The following is a 20,343-nucleotide window of genomic DNA, read 5'->3' as shown; positions in this document are numbered from 1 at the left end:
TCCTCCCTTCCCCATCTTGCCCAAGATGCGTTTCGAGCTTGCTCTGCTCGCCCTCGCTCAGGGCGTCCTGGCTACCCCTTGCAAGGGGAAGAAGGCTGTTGACAGCAACACTGACAGCACTGCCTTCTTGACCCCTACCGCGGCCCCGACCACTACCACCACCACCACTACCACCACGTCCTCTACCTCCAGCACCCCTGTTGTGGTCACCTTCACCAATGCTGCTGGAAGCACCATTGTCACTACCCTGTCTCCCCCTTCGACCAGCACCACTACCACCACCACTACTACTACCACCACCACCACTACCAACCAGGCTGCTGGAACTGGAGCCGCCGGTGGAAGCGGAGGCCGAAGGCTGATCCAGCGCAACGTCAACAACGACGACAAGGTCTTTGTCCTTCGCCAGACTGTCGACCGCCAGTTCCGCGTGCCCGACACCAAGTCCAACACCAAGTCCAAGACCGGCAGCACCAGCACCAGCAAGAGCGGCACCAGCGGCAGCAGGGACGGCCGTATCGACCGCATCGAATCCATCCCCAATGGCAGCAGAACCACCGATGGAGGCTCCAAGGTCCGAAAGATCAAGTACCCCTCCTACAATGAACCCATCCGCGGCATCATTATTGGCGGTCATGCGGACGACGATAGAATCTACGGGATCAGGAGGGTGAGCGTCCCCGCCCCGGAGCCGTCGGAGGAAGAGTACGAGGAGTACGAGAACAAGCTGTACGACAACGTCAGCCACGAGGTTGCCAGCGGCCTCGGCCTCTCCAGGCACAGGACTCCCAAGTACAAACACAAGGGACACCCCATCTACAAGAAGCTCGGCCTCACGTCCGGCCCGGACGGCAGGATCCGCTACAAGAACTACAGGCGGTCCAGCGGCAAGAAGCCCACCCTGGTCGACCAGGCCAAGATCTCCAAGGAGCAGCGCGAGCGCCTCCGGGAGCTGTACCTCAAGTACCGCGAGATCCTCGCGGGCGACATTGTCGACGACCTGGACAAGGTCTTCAAGGTCACTGTAAAAAACCCCTTTTATCAACCTGAGTGGATGAGACTGAGAAGATCATAGGCCGAGAAAAAGCGACCTTGAGCTGTCTAGCTTGAGTTTCGCCTCTGTTATACGATAGAGGTGAACTGCGTCGACAACGGGTGGTTGCACTGCTGTGTGATGGGAAAGAGTTGGAAAGGTATCGGGACCTGGAAAAGTGTTGAATTGCTTCTTAGCTTTAGTACGGCTGGGATAATACATTTTACTCTTGAAAGGAGGGTGCTTTTGATGTTGTCTTGATCCGTGTGATGTTGCGGTACAAGTGAAGGTTATGTGGCCAATTAAGTCTATGAGTTAAAGTGGAGCATGGGTCAAGTCCACTCAGCCCACGGCAGGATAGTGTGTTTTCTAGCCAATCATAGCTCTTGACGGTGTAAGCACAGACCACCATGGGTCTGGTTCACTCAAGACCGTCGTGGATTGTTTCTGAATTGCAACACCACAGACTAAAACTGCTTCTGTCAAGATCAGCACTTACGTAGCGAAGGTTGGGCTGGTCATGAATCATCATCGGCCAGATTCAAGACCGGACGCCAGTTGGTCATTAACAGAGGTTGTTCGAGAGATGGCTGACGCAGTATCCTCAGACTTTCAATTGGGGTGAAGTCCAGACTTGTGATGCCACTACACAATGAGAGGGATAGAGGAGCTGACCCATGCACCACTGACAACATCCAATGAATCTCTCAATATAATGGAGCATGTCCTGGGTTCGCTCATTGTAATGGAGCACCTGAAGAGTCTTGGCAGTGGGCGCCTGTCGAGTTGCCCACCTTGACTACTTTTCAAGACACTTGATTGGCTGCTACACCTTCTCGCCTCAACCCAACCTGACCCCTGGTGGTCTGTGCTCAGTTTTGCGAGCTGAAACAGCCACTCCCGTTCCGTTTCTCAACATTATGTAATCAGGGCCAAAGCCCTCTCCACCAATTTTGCCCACCCCACCGGCAAAATCGCATCCCCAATTTCGCGGCTCCGGATTGACGACCAACCCTCACAAGTCCCAAACGTATTTTTCCCTTTCTCTCAGGCGCAGGATTCGACTTCTTTGCGTTGACACACGAAACACCACCAACCCCAAAAACACCAACAACCCATTCACAATGGCTCCTCAGGCAGTACGTACATGACACCGCTTTGCTGTAAGGCCCTCTGCGGTGAAAGCGATGGTGGGGGATGAAACCCTCGTCGTCGCGTTCTTTAGCATGAGAGGCGCCTCGGAAATGCAGTAGGCTAAGGTCATCTTAACAGAAGAAGTCGGGCAAGGCCCAGAAGCAGACCAAGAAGGTACGCTCAAAACGACCCCGATCCCCTTGACGAAAACGTTGCGCTGGGCGACACGATAATGGCGACGACCCGACGACGGATTCAAGAATCGAAATGCTCTATCGAACTGCGATACTAACGTATATCGCCACAGTACATCATTGATGCTTCTCAGCCCGCCAGCGACAAGATCTTCGACGTCGCCGCCTTCGAGAAGTTCCTCCAGGATCGCATCAAGGTTGAGGGCCGCACCAACAACCTTGGCGACAACGTTGTTGTCCAGCAGCAGGGTGAGGGCAAGATCGAGATCATTGCCCACAACGACCTCTCTGGCCGCTACCTCAAGTACCTGTGCGTCTCACAGTTCTACACTCCTCTCAATATGGCTTACTGACATCTCGCAGGACCAAGAAGTTCCTCAAGAAGCAGCAGCTCCGTGACTGGCTCCGCGTCGTCTCCACCTCGCGGGGTGTCTACGAGCTCAAGTTCTTCAACGTCGTCAACGACGAGGCTGACGAGGACGACGAGTAAATGTCGAACCAAACCAAACCAAAGAAACCCGGTCAGCATTACAACGGCGCAGGAATGGGTTGGTGAATTAGGACAGGGAAATATAAAAAGTTTGAGGACTTGGCCAATAAAACCCCAGCCAATCTGTGTGGCACTCTTTGTGGTGTTTCAATTCTTTTCTCGTCTCTCGTCTCTCGTCTTTTGTATGTGAATGGGTGATGCTGCTTTGATAAATGATCGCTTATGACCTGACATCTTCTCGTCAGGGGTATGTACTTATGTATATGTATGTATGTCAACTCATGGCAACGCCCTCATGACACCCTCAAATGCAACCAACGCCATGGCATTCGCCGGGAACGCCCTCAGAAAGCACGGCACAAACCCCCTCCAGTATCCCTTCCATCCTGCCTCCCTATACACAGCCGCCGCGGCATCCTTCCACCGCGGGAACCTCCTAACTCCATCATTCAGACCGCCTCCTAGGGGGTCTGTCATGATGCGCTGCTTGACCACGTCGCTCGGATAACTCGTCAGCCAGAAAGCCTGCGCGCTCAACCCACCCGCCCAAAAGTTGACGGCTGGCGCGCTGAGGTTCGTCCGCTCCCTCAATATCCGCGAGAGAACATCGTAGCTGGCCCACCAGAAGAAGAAGAATGACCGGAAGAGTAGTGTCGCCGATAGTCCGTGGTACACGCCCTGAACCCCGTGGTACCGATAGATCTTGCGTAGACAGTCGATGGGTCCCGCGTACAGTCTGTCGGCCTTTTGAGCGGCGTACTGAATCTGCAGCCGCGCCTTGATATGTTCGACTGGCGCCGCGATGAAGCTAACTGTCGAGCCTGCAGCGATACCCGCGATGCCGTGTCCGTATGACGGAAGTGACGTCCTCCCTGTGGTCGAACCCGGCTGTACGTGAAAGACGTGATCGGATAGAAGTCGACGGTACACTGTCAATGAGCCCAGCATGACCGAGTCCATAAACATCCATCCCACCAACGGCGGTGACGCGCCCTTGTACAGCCCTCGGAAGCCCTCATTGCGGACTGTCTGAAGAACACACTGTAGAGGCCCTTTGAAGCGAGTCGGGTCTGTTGTCTGCAGCCGGACCTTGACTGTATCAAACGGATGCCCAACTAAAATCGATCAGTATATACCTCTCATGAAAAACTCATAAAGTTACTCTTACCTGTGAGCTTGGCTATGCCACTGAAGACGCCCGCCACAAAGCCCTTGTAGTGATGCGCCTTGCTCTCCTGCTTCGGCACAGAAACTTCCGTCTCCTCCACGGCAACCTTTCCTCTCACGTCCGCGGCCATTAGATCTGAGCGACTCTTGAGCGAGTCTCTAGAAGATGAGATATCTATCTCTGTCAGCGTCGATAATTTGAGCGATGCCGATAAAAGCCGATGGCGGGGCGTCTATGACGTTGAGAGAAGAGAGCGTCCCAGAAGAAGAGAAGAAGATAAAGATAAGACAAAACACAAATACTGGCTGCCCGAGTATAGACAAGTCTAGAATATTATGAGTATCAACAGACGCAGAAAGATACCGCTGTTTGATGCTGAACTGCACGTCGAGCCCTTTTTCATGGATTTTTTTGATATTGGCTCCCCGCCATTCGCTGACGCCCCAGTCTGGAGTAGTTCCGCACTAGTAGCCTTGCACCGACCTCGGAGCCCCGGAGTTATGCAAGTCTCCCCGGAGATCCACTTTTAGCCCCAGACTGACTGATCCACCCTATCAACACGGTCAACACTCGATCCCTGTAGGTTGCTCCCATCTTGTAGGACATCACATTCAATGAAACGGACTCAGTTCATCAGAATCTCCCTTGTCAATTCAATCCCCTCCTCATTCGTCCCCCAATTACAACCCATGTGGTATCTATCACAAAACTACAGCTAAAACCTATCTAACTTGAAGAGTGCCCAAGCACACATCAAACCCAACATACGCTCGCGAGATACCCTCATCTTCCTCCTATCCCCTTCCTTACATTGCCTTGCCTTGCCTTGCCTTTCCCTGCCCGTAAAAAAATATCCAGTCCAAATGCCCCCGCAAAAAGCAATCGCTTTGCTGAAACCAGACAGCCAAGTCATGTCGTCGTCAAGAATTGAAGCAGAAGCCCCTTGATGCAAAATCCGATCGATGATCCTCCTCCTCCCATCGCTTTTCCCCTTCTTTTTTTTTTTCGTATTTTCCAACACCCAATATGCTTATCAGTCATTATGTGATCAGAGTTGCCCGCCTCTCCTTCGGCTGGTCATCCTCCTTCAGTCTATAGGCGAGTCTTTTCTTTGTAAAACCGTGCGTCTGACAGGCATGTCCTGTCAAACCCCAATATGTAGATTCAAAGGCTGTGTCGAGAAGTTGATGGTTGCTTCATTCTTAGATTCGACAACAGCGGGGGAATGCGGTTCACAGACAAAACCTTTAAAAGGTCTCCGTGTCATCCGTGTTGCGCGAGGTAACACTACCAAAGGTGTCTAATTAAACAGTTAGTTGGAGCTCTTCAAATCAGATGGCTCTTGGACATACCTCTCTTGCGTCGCTGCGCTTCTTGCTCAGGGCTCTTGGGGGTCATGGCTCGCGGCCCGCTAGGTCGTCGAGTGGGAGCTCCCAAAGCGGCGTTCAAGTTGCGGTTCTCGGGCTTGGGGCTGCTGGTGTAGTGACTGACATGGGTCCCGCTCATCGTCCCATACCCGCTCTCGTCGCTGGGGTGTGGCACAGGGCTGCTCTTGGCCAGCTGTGAAATGCGGGCGCCCCGCGGCGCGTTTGGGTTCGAGGGACTGCCTGTGGGCTCAATGGGCTCCTTGGGAGGCCGGGGGGGGCCAGTTGGGGAGGTGGTCCAGTACTCTGGGTCCCGTGGTGCGCCTCCGGAAGACGCCATGCTGTATCTGTTGGGGTTCTGTCCCAGCTGGTTCAAGCTGGATACTGAGCCGCCCCAGTCTGCCGACCTAGGGGTCATGGGGACGTTGTACTCTTGAGCCGAGAACTCGAGGGCATTTCGGAAACGCTCAGTCTGGCCCTGTCTGGGTTGGGGGTGCTGCAGGTTCAGCGAGTTTCGGTGAACCTTGTACTTGGGAGCATCCCCGGGGGACATGGTTCGCTCACGCAGAGTAACCGTGGGGTTAGCTCCACTGGCAGTGGGTGCTGCTGCGAGCTCCTGATCCGAGAGTCCCGTGTGAAGCCTGTCCTCGCCGTAGGCGTTGGTGCGGTATCCATCCTCGTCGTATGAGCCAAGGCTAGAGGCAGATCGCGAATGGGCAAAGTCGTCATACTTGTCTTTCTTGCCGCGGAAAGCCTTGCCCATACTAGAGGCTGTGGTTCCTGACCATCGAGAAAACTTGGGCAGCCAGCTCGTTGAGCCACCAGACTTGTGCTTCTTCGACTTGTCTGTGCGAGGGGTGTTGTCGTTGCTCATGGGCTGAGCTCCTACTGGGGGCTGAGGAGGCGTCTCGAGAGGGACAGAGCTACCGCGGAAGCCCGAACGGCTTGGTGTCAAGACGTTGCTGTTGGTCCGCTCGGCAGCTGGGCTGGGGTGGTCGAACTCGTACTCGCCCTCGTGCTCAGCGACGGTGCTGATGCGGTTGTCAGAGACCTTGCGATCACCTCCAAGTCGTGATCGTGACTGGGACAGAGAGAGGTGGCCTGACTGGCTGGGGGTGATGGTCGAGTTGCCTTCAGGCTCATAGCCTCGGTCCTGCTCATAATGACCCTCAGGGTGCAGGTTGTCGAACGAAGAGCCGCGTCCGCCGGTGGTAGAAACAGGCGGGGCTGTCTGAGTCTTGAGAACGTCCACTTCGCCGAGGATCTGGATAAGGATCTCCTCAATGCGCTTGAAATCACTAGTTCCCTTGTTGCTGAGACCCTGAAGGGCACGCTTGAACAGGTTCTTCTTGGCAGCAGCCTCGTTGAGGGTGTCAAGCTGAGAACTGCTCTGGATTGAGCGAGGACCAGGGTAGGGGCGTGGGCCATTGATGGCCCTCTGGAGCTTCTCCGTGTTCTCAACACCAGCAAAGATGACATCGTCGCTGGTGTCCTGGACGAGGTTCTTCAGCTCGTTGAGAGAAGTTCGCATCTCCAGAGCAGAGTTCATGAGCAGAGCCACGATCTCGGTATCGCGAGCACTTCGCTGGGCATCACGGACCATGAGATGTTGCATAAGAGCGACAATGTCCTTGTTCTCAATGCGGTCAATTCCCTGGCCAGTAGCAGCATCGTAGAAGGGAGATGCCATGCCTTGGGACATGCCGCTGAGATGGCGAGCGTCCTTGGCCATAGGGGCATAAAAGGGGTCGTCACCTCCAAGGTGGGGAGATCCGGGAATAGACAGAGGCTTGACCTTGGGAGGGAGATCGGGAGTCCTGTTGTTGCCGTTGGACATGTATCCCTCGTCATACTTTTGGCCGAATCCAGGGCTTCCAGTATGGTAGGGGACGCCATACGAGGCATTGAGACCACGAGCACCGAGAAGGTTCTCGTTCAGAGCAGGGTTGGCAATCGGGCTGGCGTCCTCGTAGGGGTTCGTCACGAGAGTATCCCGCTTGCGGTCATCGGAAGATCGCCATTCATCATGGTCGTGGCTGGGCTCGCGGATATGACCGTGGCCGGCAGCCATTCCGGCGGCAGCGCCAAGAGCCGCCGCACCAGCAATCTCTGCAGCCCCTGGGCCGTGGCTGCTTGCTGCACTCTTGCTGCGGGCAGCCTCCTGTTGCTCACCAACATTCAGTGGAGTAGGAGTTACCCGGCCAGAGGAGAGATGGCCTCGATCCTCGCCATCCAGGCGCTCTTGAACAACCGAGGGGTTGGTGTGAGCATCATCGTCAACGTACCCAATCTCGGGCATGGGGTCGTGGAAGTCGGGAACGCCAGTTGCGCTCATCTTGGGGAGCTCCTCGTAGGACAGACGGTCGATACTGTGGGCGGGAGTGTTGCGAGGCTCGTGACCCTCGAGTGTGCGCTCCTTAAAGGACTTGTTTCGGGCCACACCAGCTGGTTGGAACTCTCCCTGGGCAGATCCCTCGGCAGCCGCCTGCTTCTTGCCTTGGGCGGCCTTCAGGGCCAGAACAGCTCCAGATGTGATAGCCACCTCAGCAGCAGTGGGAGACTTGGGTCGGGCAACCTTGCGGCCATGCTCATCGAGCTCATACTCAGTGAACTCTCGAGGTGATCTGTTGCGAGAAACAGCGCTGGGTGTAGCATGCCTAGAAGACTCGCTCTGGTTGTCCGTGTAACGCTCGCCAGGGCTCAATCCACGGCTGCTGTAAGTCCTTGACTGCTCGTCATATGACAGTGTCGAATCTCGGCCACCATTATAGTCGTTGTAGGAGGCGCCGGTAAGGACGGACTGATCAAGCATCGAACCGTCAACCAGGGAGGCCACAGCCGACTCGACTCCCAGAGGGGGGTGAACAATGTTGGGGTTGGTGGCACCAACGCCTTGCACCGCCTGTCCAGATGTGACCTTCTCCAGCTCGCTGTCGTCGGTGTAAGTGGTGTTGCGGTTGTAACCCGACTCGTCGGTATAGGTCGTGTTCCGGTAGTCCATGCCAGAGCTTCGAGGAGACATCTGCTCAAGCTCCCTAGCACGAATGGAGCTCAGAGAAGCAGTAGAACGACTGTTGCGGGGGTTCTCCGATCGTTCGTAGTAGGCGTCACTGGTCGAGTGCATGCTCCTAGAGTTGCGAGGCTGGTGTTCACTGCCACCCTCGGTGTAGCCAGAGACGCTGGGAATCGGGCTCAGACCGCGGGCACCTGCTTGATATGGCACATACTTCAGAGGTGGAGGGACGTCCTGAGTAGCAAAGTAGGAGTTGTCGTAACCCTCAAACTCGCCCACGTCAGAAATGTCGTCGCCATCATCCTCGCCGTACTGGTCACCATGGTCAATGGGAACCTTGTTTCCATACTCGTCAGTCTCATACTCGTCGATGTACTCCTTCTTCCCGCGCGGCAGAGCAGTCAGATCACCGTGAGAGACATTGGCATGCTGTGTAGACAGGGTGCTCTCGAGATTGGGAGATCGTGTTGGTGTTGGCATATCAGAATCAGAACCGTCCATGTGAGAAACGTTTTGAAGAGGAGTAATCTCCTCGGTGGCTGAGTGAGGCCTGTCTGTGTCGGCGGAGCGGATGGATGTCCGGGTCAGTTCCGTGCCGTTGATTTCGCTCATAAGAGGCATCGGGGGCACAGGAGCATCGTCATAGTCTCCAGAATATTGGTCACGTCCCATACTTCGGCTACGGGCAGCCTCAGCCTTGCGACGCCTCCGCTCTCTCGGCTTCAGATCTGAAGTTTGGGACTTGTCATCCAGCAGTGAGGAGGCGGCAGTAACGGAGGAGGCAGCAGCGGCACCAATGGCAGCAGACTTGAGCAGGTCGCCGCTGCGCTTAGGTGTAACATGGTCGTCATACTGATCAACCGATTCATTGCTGATGAGAGAGCTGTCGTCGAGCTCATGACGGGCCTCCCTATTGCGCCCAGCCTTGATGTCGCTGCGCTGACCCGAGGACCGCCGGCGGTCTGGGGTAAACTCATCCCTTGATACAGACGTTCCAGACGACGTAAAGGAATCGCGGCGACCCTCTCTCTTGCTCTGCTCGCGCTTGAGCGCACTAAGCTCGGGCAGAATCAGGCGACGGATGGCATCCTCGACCGTCTCCAGGAGCTTAGGATTGTTGATTGACGAGGCCTTGGAGGCACCTGAGCGTGTGGAATGTGTCTCATACGTGCGGTGGCTCGGAGAGAGATTAGAGGATAAGACACTCGTGTCAGCACCTGACACAACGGATTCCTGATGGCTCTTGCTGGAGCGACGACGGGGGGATTTAAGTTCCTCGGCCGTCCGCTCAGTGACGCTGCTGGTTCTGCTCTTGGGTCGTCGCTTTCGTTCAGACGTCGACTTTTCCCTCGACTTTTCAGACGACGACACCTTTGACCGGTCTCTGTTTCGACTCTTGCGGCTCTTGATCTCGTCCACAGCGGCGGCTGCGAGTGCACCAGTGCCAACGGCTGATGATGACATATCGCGGGTTCCAGTAGGGCTGTTCAGACTGCCCTTGGCATCGCCGTCGAGGAAGCTGTCTGATGGGATAGCGGAGATTTCTGAGGGGTTGACGGTGTAGCTCTCTGAAGGAATCAACGGACTGGCAGGTCGCCGACGTCGGTGGCTCCGATCAATCTCAATATCGATTGGGTTCCTGGAGACATTGGACTCCTCGGTGGCAGAAGCATAGGAGCTCATACTGTTTCCGTCCTCGTCGTAGTCGAGGTGATGCAGGTCCAGAGGTATCCGTCGAGTCACGGAGGCGTTGCGAGTGCCCTTGGTCTCTGTGACTTGGAGATGGTGGTCGTTGCGGCCCCTCTTGGATGGTGTCAGGCGAACACGGACACTTGGACGACGCTCGCTGGCGGAGCCAGAGGCAGGCTTGCCTCCCTCAAAGTATTCGATGAGCAACGAGGTCTGTGATTTGCTGGCCTTGTGTCGGGTTGCGATGGTGACGGGAGTTCCGTCCTCGGGGATGGAGTATGAAGACTTGCCGTCGTCGGGCTTCACCTCATCCCCCGTCGTCAACTCGGTGGGCGTGGTGTTGGTAGTCTCGGTTTCGGTAGGGGCGGGGAGTGGGAGAGGTTTTCTCGAGGTGACGCCCATCGTTGATCTGGTGAGGTGATTGAGGTGGTAAAGTGTCGGGGCCCTTTTCTTCCCAGGCCTGCGATCCGGAGCGGATGCAGAGTATCACCCAAGGGCCTTCTCGGGGTGGAAGGGGGCGCAGGGGGTTGTTGATTAATGGATTTGCGGTTCTCAATACATGTGGAATGTTTGACGGTCAAGAAATCGCAGGACAAAAGTGTCTAAAGACGAAAGAGAGGTCAGCATTTCTCAAGCTAGGGCGAGCGACGGGCACGAGCAAAAAGGCAACGGTGTAGGCCAATGGTGGAGAGCGATGAATCGCCACCAAGACCTGAATCGGCTCATGAAGAGGGGGCAGTCAGAAGGGAATAGACTTACACAAGGACAGATAACCGTAGGAAAAATTAATCAAAACTCGACCTCGCACGTAGCAGTCGATAACTTACAATATCACTCTCACTCTCGGAGGACCTGGCTGCGGAAGCCTTGGGGCGATTAATCGAGAGCGAAAGGGAAATATTTGGGGAAGGGTTTCGGATGCGGCGTGGGCGCGGGCGGAGGGTGTGGGTGGGTGGGTGTCGCCTTGAACCGTCCTTGGGGACTTGGGGGGGGGGGCGGGCCAACTCTTGCAACCGCAGCAACCAGCGCAATTTAGGTACAGCCCAGTCAGACGGACGGAAGCGAGCCGCAATCCAATGCAAATCCCAGCCCCGAGTAAATAAGGATTAAAATAAAATAGTAGAGTAGTAATAAAAAAGAGCAAGCCTTGTTTGGGAAAGTTCGAAAAAAAGAGGGAAGCAATCAATTTAGGGTGCAGCAGACCCAAGTTTAACCGCCCTGACGGTGATGAGAAGAGAGGAGGTTGGTACTCGGTCCCAAGGTGGAAGTTTGGAGGCTGGGAAAAACGGGAACTGCAGATTGCGACGTCGTGCGTGGTTTTAGCAGCGGAGGAATAGGAGACAAGATTTGAAAGGAAGCTGTCCGTTGTTCCGTCTTTACTTTAGTTTGCTGATGCTGCTGCTGCTGATGATGTCGTCGTGTCGATGACCGGCTTCTAGGTTTGCCCGTCGTCTACTCCGTACAGTATTGTCAAGGAAGAGACGGGAAGCAGTTTGTCGAAAGACGGGACGCTCAATCTCGGCAGGCTTTGTTTATTCTCTTGAACAAACCGAGTCGAGTGATGAGTGGCTATCCATCCAGCTTCAGCTCTCTCGATTCCCTTGCTCCATCAAATTACAGCACGCACAGCAAAGCACAACGCACACAGCACATCACAGCACAGCAGCATCCATGGAAAATGGATCTAGCGGCGGGGAGGAAGCAATCGGGATGGGGGATTTTCTGGCCCTAGTGCGTTCTAGAGGGGGGTGATGAGCTGGCGCTGCCGGAGCGCTGGTCCAATAGCGCCCGGCGGCCGGGGGTCCCGTCCTCCGGATGTGCTAGCCCACGAGCCACCGAGGGCCAAGGAGCGCTACCGCCCGGCCGACCATGGTGGTTTCTCTGCCAATGGATGGCCGGTCGCCGACACGAGAAGGAACCCCAGAGGTGCAGCGCAGAAGCAGAACGTGCATCGCACATGCAGACGAGGCCTGACGGCGTTCGTTCGTTGAGACGGACGATGTGAGTGATGGATGGGACGAGCAAGCCTTTGGATGAGAGCAGCCTGTGAGTATGAGCTGCCGCTAGAATTCAAGCCGTAGTCAAAGTGTCTGCCGTTGCCATGGTGGTGACGGCCAAGCCAGCCCTCTCTATTCGACAGGAACAAGACAAGGTCGATGACCGTTGGGCTGCCATGCACAATAACTCGTGGATTCGTCCCATCAGTCTGCCTCGCTGCAGGGTTGACCCCAGACGGGTCAGAACTGATGGGCCCAGCCTCCAGGAAACCGACAGCTTTGTTTTTTTTTTCTTGTCAAAAGCGCTTCATCAACAAGAGCGCCTCTTTGTCAAAAGAACGTCCGTCCTTCTTCAACACCCCGGTCAGTTAAATATTTTGCCCGTCCTCGGCCCAGCGCCACGGCCCCAGAGTCCGGGACCCGAAAGAGGAAAAGCCTCGCTTCCCATGGTGGCCCCGGGAGACGGAGCGGAGGCAAGAAATCACCTGAGTGAGCCTCAAATCCTTGCGCTCAGATCAAATGGGATCCATGACATCTGTGACAGTTGCTGCATGCGCTTTGGGCATGGGAAGACACACCCTGTCTTTTGCTTGTCACTCACTGATGTTCAATTGGCGCCAGAACTGGGCTTCGCAATCACTCGATTAAACATGGTTCTTTGAGTCGCCTCCAAGGGTCCGAAAAGGTTCAATTTCCTCCGAGTCCTCTACTGGAACCTTACAAGTGGATTGTAGGGCTGAAGGTCTCATCCACCTCGACTTTGCCAACTTTCGATGCTCCTATTGCTCTGTACTCCGTAGTTGGCACGATGAGTGTGATCTCATACTACATCGTCCCAAACAATAACATACTACTCCGTATTGTCACAAGTACACAGGAAACTTCTGGAAACAGCAACATCCACAACATCCAACCTAGCGTGACGCCGACTATGCCAGTTCTCGAGCAGGTCAAGCTAACAAAGAACCTAGTCCTATCTGGAGTTCGTCCACTTTGCTCTCTTCAACAAGTTGACAAACCCGATTCTCTCATGTTCGCATAGAGAGCAAAAAAACTCAATTAGTCGGTCTGAGCCCACATTCGGGTTCAACCTCCTCCTTTTCGTATCGTTGGCAAGCACAAGGGGCTTGGCAACACGTCAATCAATCACGGATCAGCCCTTGCTTGAGAGTGACACGGTCAAAAAAGAAAAGCCGGCCAGCCTCCCGCATTATTTCTTCCCCCAGCACCGACTATGGCTCGTCTGGTGGTTTAATCTCCGTTCAACACTCAACAAAGTGAGGCTTACTATTAACTATTACAGCCTCGAGTTGCGAGATGCGATTTTTCGCCAAAAACTCAGAGATGGGTCCTCTTTTCCCCCAGTCAGACAGAGGGGAAAGCATACCACGGCACCATGCGAGACACACCCCAAGACATGGGACATCCCTGGAGTCCCGCCTCTGAGACAACAGCCGTTCTGCCTGTCTCACCTCGAAGCAAGCAGTGAGCGAGCATCCACAGGTTTTTTTTTCCTCAGCTCTCTGACGCTGAGGCGTCTCTATCTGCAGGAGTAGCATCGCCCCTCCGCGTATGCCCGGCAGCAGCAGAGTGAGGGAGGCCTCTGTTTCAAACACACCGCTACAAGTCGGTAGCCTGTGAAGATGTCGATTCGAGCGTCGAGTGGTGAGACTTTCATCATGGGTTGAAAGTACAGATCAGGTCCTATGAGCTCACACACCCTGGCTTCTAACTACCGCGGCCTTTACTGCGACCCTGGACAATTCACACACTCTTTTGCCGTGTTTAGTCAGTCTACTGCAAGGGTCCTTCAAACACACCCACAAGCTCAAACAGCTCCGTCAACATGTATCTAGCCGATGCTTCATTGTATCTCAAGTCGCACCGGCGATCTCGTACAACCCCATTTACCCGATGCCTTGATTCAAACCGAAAACCGAGCAGATTGTCCGTTTCCGTACATTCTTACTTATTCGAGTCGTACCGCAAGAGTTCCGAAAGCCCTTGCATTATGGATACACTACATCATGTCCAGACCAGAACGCCGTTTTTGGTGTACATCCAAAACTTGGCCCACAAGGCCATATTCACATTAATCAGATTATTCATATGCTGTGCACATCGCAAGTGCTCTATCAAGATCCGTTAATCCATAAAGCATCAATCAGATATCATCAAAACGCTGCCCAGCCCAAACACCAAACAAAAGGTATCCAAAAGCAGACCCATCCATAACAAAAAAGACCCATATTGGTATCATGAAAAAGCATCACTCTCCCCTCCGACTATCCCTCGTCACAGCCGGCCCCGGCACAGCAGGGTACTCGGGCGGACTGCCTCCAGCTTCCAGATCCCGCAGCTCCACGGGATCCTGCCTCTCCTTCTTGCCGTCGTACGGCGGCGGCGCCTCTCCCAGCTCGTTGAGACCCTCTTGGGATCTTGTTCCGGCCCACGGCCCGCGGCGGCCGTTCCCCCGGGTTCCGGTTGCGCCGAATAGACGTCCCGGAGGAGGGCCTAGCACGCGGGGCCCTTGTCCGGCCCATTGCTGTTGACGGCGGCGTCGGCGTCGGCGCACTTGGATAAGGGTTGCGATGCAGCCGATTATGATGATGACGGCTAGGGGAATGATTATCCAGGCAAAGGGCCTATCGGAAATGGAGAAGTCGTCGTCGTTGTTGTCGTTTGATGACATTTTGTGTGTAGGTGATGATTCGTGTAGTGTTCACTCGGCCAAGTTATCCAAGCCAGGTAGGCGGTTTTAATGATTCAACAGCCGGCGATAAGCTTATAAAGTGTAGAAGCTCTTGAGGCCTCGTGATCGTGTGATGTCTCAGTGATATGTAGATAAGATGCCCTCTCACAATGTTCCTTGTCGTCTGCAAGGTGAATATCAGAGAATCAGAAAGAGGAGCAGTAAAAGCGGGATGAATAAAAACGTCAGAGACTTGCGTAGCTTCACGTCATCAGCTGTTCACGACATCAAGGTTGGGGTGGGCAGCGGTCCATTTGTAGTTGTTGCGTCCTTTTCGCCTCCCCCTTAGTTAAGAAAGCCGGCCGACCCGTTGTGTGACTTCATATTCGTGGCTTGGATCTTTGGGATGTGTTGGTGGACGCGAATCGGGTTCTGCGGCATGCAACTGTAGCGCGGGGGGGGGGGAGGCGATTGTCACCTGTCATTGACCTGGAAGCGTAACGGTGCAAGGCACAAGGTTTAGAGCAGTTCAGGTTTGTTCTGCACGTATTTGTCATACATGATTCTGTTAATCCAACACGCCAGATCAGTCACAAGACACTATCATGAATACATGGACCTTCAGAGACATCGGGCATCTTCTAGGCCTTCGTGTTCGGCCGTCTTCTTTCGAGAGTGGCTTTGTCGAGGCGCAGGCGCTGACGAGAAGCTGTTATCACGAGGAATGTGACTTGATTCCTCATTCTGGGGAATCTGGAAGGCTTCTCCGCTGCCGCTAGCGCTGAGTTGAACCTGGTCCGTGCGTATTCAAGGCTCCAGCTCCGGGCTCCACCAAACTCTCGACGTGAACGGAGTGGTTCAGCGTATTTCAACTCTTCTCGACGCTGCGAATACGCCTCCTTCATACGACCCCAAACCAACCCAGACGCCGACCTACGGTTTTTTGCACCGCCGAGTACAGCCCATCATGCCTCGCGCGATCAGAGGTACGGTACACTCACGTAATAGGCTTTTCTACTGCCCCCCAAGCTAACCAATACCCCTTGCGATTCCAGGCGTTCTTATCGAATGCGACCCTTCGATCAAGTCCATCATTGTTAGCATCGACAGCACGAACCACGATTACATCATTGAGGATCTGGACGATGAACGCGTCGTGGTCAAGGAGAACATGGTTTCCATGCTCAAGGCAAAACTAGAAGATGTGCGTCTACCTACAAAGCCTCTGCCCAGCGCCAACGACTCTGGCTTAGAGCATGCTGCGCCTTGTTGGTGATCATCTTTTATCTAACACACACACAGCGTCTCAAGGAGAACCTCCCTCCCGAGGAAGAGTCTGGCTCCGAGTAGTCGTCGAACACGAACGACGACGATCTAGCCAAACGCCAGCACCGCGATACCTCTACAACACCCCAATCTTCTACAGCTTCTCAAATCTCGGTTTCGTCTTCTTCAGCCCACTCATCAGCGCCTGCGAAAAGTCCTTGCTCTGCACAGCCGCCGCATTCCACACCTTTGTGTACCGCAGACTCTCATCAACGCTGTGATCGCGCCCGTAGTTCAGCAACTCCTTTGTCCCCTGCACCGCGACCGGGCTCTTGCTCGCCAGCGTCGCCGCCAGAGCCACCCCGGCCTGCACAGCCGCCCCCTTGCCCTCGTGAACCTGGCTCACGAAGCCCACCGACAGAGCCTCCTGCGCCGAAAAGTCCCGCGCCGTGAGGCACACGTCCTTGACCCACGACGTCGAGCCCACGAGCTTAGGGAGCCTCGCCAGGGTGCCGATATCTGCGGCCAGGCCGATGTCAACCTCCTTGACGGCGAACCGTGTGTTGGAAGCACTGATGCGGATGTCGGCGCAGCATGCAATATCGATGGCGAGGCCAATAGATATACCATGAACGACACAGATTACAGCTGTAGAAGAACAAACCACATCATCAGTATTCGTCTCAACTCCAACATACGTGATACTTACGCTTCTCGCACTTTTCCATAGCACTAATAGATGCCTGAAACTCCTCAATGTGACTTCTCAGGGCCTTTGCCTTTCTCGCAACATCCTGCTCTCCCCCGCTGAGGATGCCGTCTGAAGTAGCCGCCTGCACATCCAAGCCCGCGGTGAAAGCGCGGTCGCCTGCGCCGCTGAGGACGACGGCGCGCACTTCAGCATCGTGGCTCAGCTGCTCAAAGACGCGCCCAAACTCGAGCCAGACTGCCTGCGAAAAGGCGTTGAGCTTGCGCGGGCGGTTGATCTCGACGTGGGCCACAAAGGGCGCCGGCGAGCTAACGAGCATGTGCTCATATGAGGCGTAGGCGGGAAGGGGGCTATTGGACGACATGATGAACTGGAGGTGTCTCTGCAGCAATTTGAATAGAGATGATGATGAGACGACAGAGTATAGATGTAATTGAGAAAGGACAGTTCGGGGTTTTACTACATGTCAGACAGACTTGACTCTCAGGCGGGCATGTAAGTTAACTAAGTGACGGATGGGACCAGCTTGGAGATGCCGAGGCTCGTTTCCCCGGACCGAAACTAACCCCCGACCTGATGGCTCCGGGGCTCAAGCTGGCTCACATGCTCTGTTGATCAACATCGGTCCTGTCCTATCAACTTCCATCATGACATGACACGCCGTTCTATCATGGGTCCATTACAATCACTCAGGCTCGGGTAGCAAGGAAAGTCTATTCGATATCATTTTCAACTATAAAAACAAAAGGCAACTATGGGCCCAGACAGCATTATAATCATTTCCCGGCTGTCTACCCATCCTGGGCTAGACGCCAATGCTCCCGTGGAAAAAAAAAAAAAGACGAACCCGGCGTGTCCAGCGCATCTAGTCCAGCGCGTCCCTCCACAGCATCCATATTGCTGTACCTGTCATGAATCACTATGGGGGCCTGGCCAATGGCGTTTGCGGCAAATCCCAAAGACTAAAGCAAGAAAGACAAAATGAAGTGGCCTCCTCTCTCGTTTACAGGAGAAGGGTTCCAAACAGAGTGAAGAGGGTGGCAGCGCCAGTGATGTAAAGAGGAGCCAGGTCCAGAGTGGAAGCGGCGCTGTCGTCATCGTCGTCCGAAGACTCGGAACCACTGCTGGTAGAAGTGGACTTGCCAGCGCTGACACTGGCGGTCGCGGTACCGCTGTCGACCTCAAAGTGGGAACCCTCGCCGTCGTTGCCATCGAAGCCGGGACCCTTGCCAGCACCGTTGGTAAAGTACTTCTTGGCCTGCGAGGGCATCTCGGGAACAAGGTCGGGGTCAACCTGCCAGACATCCTCCTTGGCGGGGCAGTCGACACCGTGCGTAGACTTGGCAGCGCCGCCAGAGCCGGTGGGCATGGGGTAGTTCTTAAGAGCCTCCTTCAAGAGCTTGTACTCGTCGGTGGTCTTGACGGTGTTGCCGCTGATCTTGACGATACCGAAGTCGTTGTCCTCGTACGAGTACTCGTACATGAGACCACCAGAGTAAACACCGGTCATCTCGTCGCTCATCAGGGCCTCGAGCTCCTCAAACTTACGAGGACGGTTCTTGATGCAACCATACTCAGAGAGGCTAAGGAGAGGTTAGCAGAGAACAGGGGAAGTAAATGTGTGATGTTGAAACGTACAAGATGGGAAGACCGTAGTCAGTAAAGTTCTTGACCTTGACATCCCAGCCAGCGGTCTTGAAGTCACTGTTGCACCAAGAGTAGTCGTTGAAGGCGAAGAAGTCGGACCGCAGATCGTCGGAGCCGCAGTTGAAGTAGTGGGCAGTCTGCATTCGGTTCTGTGCAACATCGGCAGCCGAGTAACCGACAGGGACCTGGCGGAGCTTGCGGGCCTTCATGAAGGCTCTCATATCACGAGTGACAGCCTTGACGTAGGGAGCGGACTTGTCGGTATCCTCCTCATCGTTGATAACCTCGTTACCCGAGAAGAAAGCGAGGGTGTTGTCGTACTGAGCAAACATCTCGACAGTGGCAAAGACGCTCTGGAGGTAGGCGGCGTTGTAAGAGGGACCGGGGTTGCCACGGTTGATGGAGTACTTGGGGTTGTTGACATCCAGAACGAGGTAGATGCCAGCGTCGTTGAGCGCCTTCATGCACTCATCGTGGTCGGCCGTGTTGTCGACAGCGTAGACACGAATGACATTGACGCCAAGGTCCTTGAAGTTCTTAATATCGCGCTCGCAGACCTTGGTATCGGCCAAGGGGTCCTTGTTAGCGGAAGCACCGCCAGGCTGATAGTCAATGCCTCGAAGGTAGAATCGTTCATCGCCGGCCCAGAAAGCTGGGGTTTGAGTGTTAGCGGCCTTCAGGGGTCACTGGCGTATCTGATGAGATCGTAGGGCTTACCGTTGCCCGAGACCGTGACAGTGGGGAGGGTTGCACGCTTGCTAGGAGGCTCCTTGAGGGTAGGGGTGGCCGAGACGGCGCCAATGCCCACCAAGGCGGAAAGAAGAGCAGCGGTCTTCATTGTAGATGAATTGGACGGTAGCACTTCAACGATTCAAGCGGTGGTGTTGTCCAAGAAAGACGGTCGTTGGAGAAAGACGCGATCCGATTCGGGGGTGTAAACGAGGGGACTTGGGTGAGGGAAGGAGAATTACAGTCAAAGTAAAAAGAAAGATCCAACAACGAGGGAGTTGGAATGGCAACGAAGAAGGAAGACCGGGCGAGAAGAACACAAACGTGCCAACAAGGAACCGGTGGAATGGATGGAGGGATCAAGTCGAATGGAGGGAGAAAGAAGGAGGGAAGGAGAGGAAAACGAGAGTGATGCGGAAGAGGCTGGAATGGGATTTAAAAACGGGCCAGAGCTGCTGAGCTGAGGGAGGGAGAGAGTGCTCCGACTGTGCAGTACAGTACATGCAGCTAGAACAACACGACCGCGGCAGACAGTCAAGCCCAAAACTCTGGCCGTGGAGCTGTGTCAAATCAAGGGATGGTGACCATTGGATCCCGGTATCTTTGTCTGGGTATTCGATGGTATCACGGCGGGTGTCGGGGTATCTGGGCTTCTATTCCTGGGCCTCTATCTTACGACCGAGCTCGATTCCGCACAGAACGATCCAGCAGCCGCCATCAATTGGCAGCTCGAGCACATGGATGGGCATTGGGAGGCCGTGATTAAACGTGGGGCGCCTCTGGTCCATTCATTTCGGGCCCACCTCTTGGTTGCATGTTGGCACGCTTCGCTCAATCTCGAAAGAGTGAAGGCATGATGATGATGACTTGGACGTATGGGAACCAGCATTCCTCGATACCCTTTGTCGAGACCGTGTTTCGAATAGAATGGCCATAATCTCTTGCTCGCAATTGCTGTGTTTGTTGTTAACAAAGCTGGCCAAACTGGCTGACATGTCGTGTCCAGGAGATGGTTGGGGCACCACACACACACTCACACACACACGCACAAGCACAATGACCTGACCAACCAACCTATCAAGGATCGACATCCTCTACGCTCCTGTACCTGACAGACACAGGCTTGTGCTTGTCTGTGCTTCCAGCACGAACCAAACAACAGCTTCATCCTGCGCGCGAGGCGGGTTACGGTATTGCATCCAAAGGGCAAACCTGATA

General features: G+C 54.7%; 8 protein-coding genes across 8 annotated transcripts; 3 read left to right on the top strand and 5 right to left on the bottom strand.

Annotated features, from left to right (window-relative positions):
• Positions 1–25: 25 nt before the first annotated feature.
• Positions 26–1,075, top strand: LRP88_02739 (uncharacterized protein; the record flags this gene model as incomplete). Its single annotated transcript, XM_083239379.1, has 1 exon — positions 26–1,075. The coding sequence occupies one exon, from the start codon at positions 26–28 to the stop codon at positions 1,073–1,075; it is 1,050 nt and encodes a 349-aa protein (XP_083104509.1).
• A 1,082-nt stretch (positions 1,076–2,157) lies between these two features.
• Positions 2,158–2,851, top strand: LRP88_02738 (60S ribosomal protein eL22; the record flags this gene model as incomplete). Its single annotated transcript, XM_083239378.1, has 4 exons — positions 2,158–2,172; positions 2,306–2,341; positions 2,475–2,671; positions 2,725–2,851. 4 exons carry the CDS (start codon positions 2,158–2,160, stop codon positions 2,849–2,851), a joined length of 375 nt encoding a protein of 124 aa, XP_083104508.1.
• Positions 2,852–3,130: 279 nt separating this feature from the next.
• LRP88_02737 (mitochondrial carrier domain-containing protein) lies at positions 3,131–4,149 on the bottom strand (the record flags this gene model as incomplete). The annotated part of the gene is made up of 2 exons (XM_083239377.1): positions 3,131–3,966; positions 4,020–4,149. 2 exons carry the CDS (start codon positions 4,147–4,149, stop codon positions 3,131–3,133), a joined length of 966 nt encoding a protein of 321 aa, XP_083104507.1.
• A 1,196-nt stretch (positions 4,150–5,345) lies between these two features.
• On the bottom strand, positions 5,346–10,487 carry LRP88_02736 (uncharacterized protein; the record flags this gene model as incomplete). Its single annotated transcript, XM_083239376.1, has 1 exon — positions 5,346–10,487. The coding sequence occupies one exon, from the start codon at positions 10,485–10,487 to the stop codon at positions 5,346–5,348; it is 5,142 nt and encodes a 1,713-aa protein (XP_083104506.1).
• Positions 10,488–14,351: 3,864 nt separating this feature from the next.
• On the bottom strand, positions 14,352–14,774 carry LRP88_02735 (uncharacterized protein; the record flags this gene model as incomplete). The annotated part of the gene is made up of 1 exon (XM_083239375.1): positions 14,352–14,774. One exon carries the CDS (start codon positions 14,772–14,774, stop codon positions 14,352–14,354), a length of 423 nt encoding a protein of 140 aa, XP_083104505.1.
• A 967-nt stretch (positions 14,775–15,741) lies between these two features.
• Positions 15,742–16,124, top strand: LRP88_02734 (TFIIH complex subunit TFB5; the record flags this gene model as incomplete). Its single annotated transcript, XM_083239374.1, has 3 exons — positions 15,742–15,760; positions 15,830–15,978; positions 16,077–16,124. The coding sequence occupies 3 exons, from the start codon at positions 15,742–15,744 to the stop codon at positions 16,122–16,124; spliced, it is 216 nt and encodes a 71-aa protein (XP_083104504.1).
• A 70-nt stretch (positions 16,125–16,194) lies between these two features.
• LRP88_02733 (ClpP/crotonase-like domain-containing protein) lies at positions 16,195–17,113 on the bottom strand (the record flags this gene model as incomplete). The annotated part of the gene is made up of 2 exons (XM_083239373.1): positions 16,195–16,688; positions 16,750–17,113. 2 exons carry the CDS (start codon positions 17,111–17,113, stop codon positions 16,195–16,197), a joined length of 858 nt encoding a protein of 285 aa, XP_083104503.1.
• Positions 17,114–17,752: 639 nt separating this feature from the next.
• On the bottom strand, positions 17,753–19,234 carry LRP88_02732 (Glucanosyltransferase-domain-containing protein; the record flags this gene model as incomplete). The annotated part of the gene is made up of 3 exons (XM_083239372.1): positions 17,753–18,332; positions 18,388–19,048; positions 19,114–19,234. The coding sequence occupies 3 exons, from the start codon at positions 19,232–19,234 to the stop codon at positions 17,753–17,755; spliced, it is 1,362 nt and encodes a 453-aa protein (XP_083104502.1).
• Between the last annotated feature and the right edge of the window lie 1,109 nt (positions 19,235–20,343).

Source organism: Fusarium phalaenopsidis (genome assembly GCF_050370095.1).
Source record: "Fusarium phalaenopsidis strain FUZ10S chromosome Unknown contig_32286, whole genome shotgun sequence".
Classification (NCBI taxonomy): Eukaryota; Fungi; Ascomycota; class Sordariomycetes; order Hypocreales; family Nectriaceae; genus Fusarium; species Fusarium phalaenopsidis.
The sequence above is the reverse complement of the archived record's forward strand: the minus strand, read 5'-3'. Positions and strand labels throughout refer to the sequence as shown.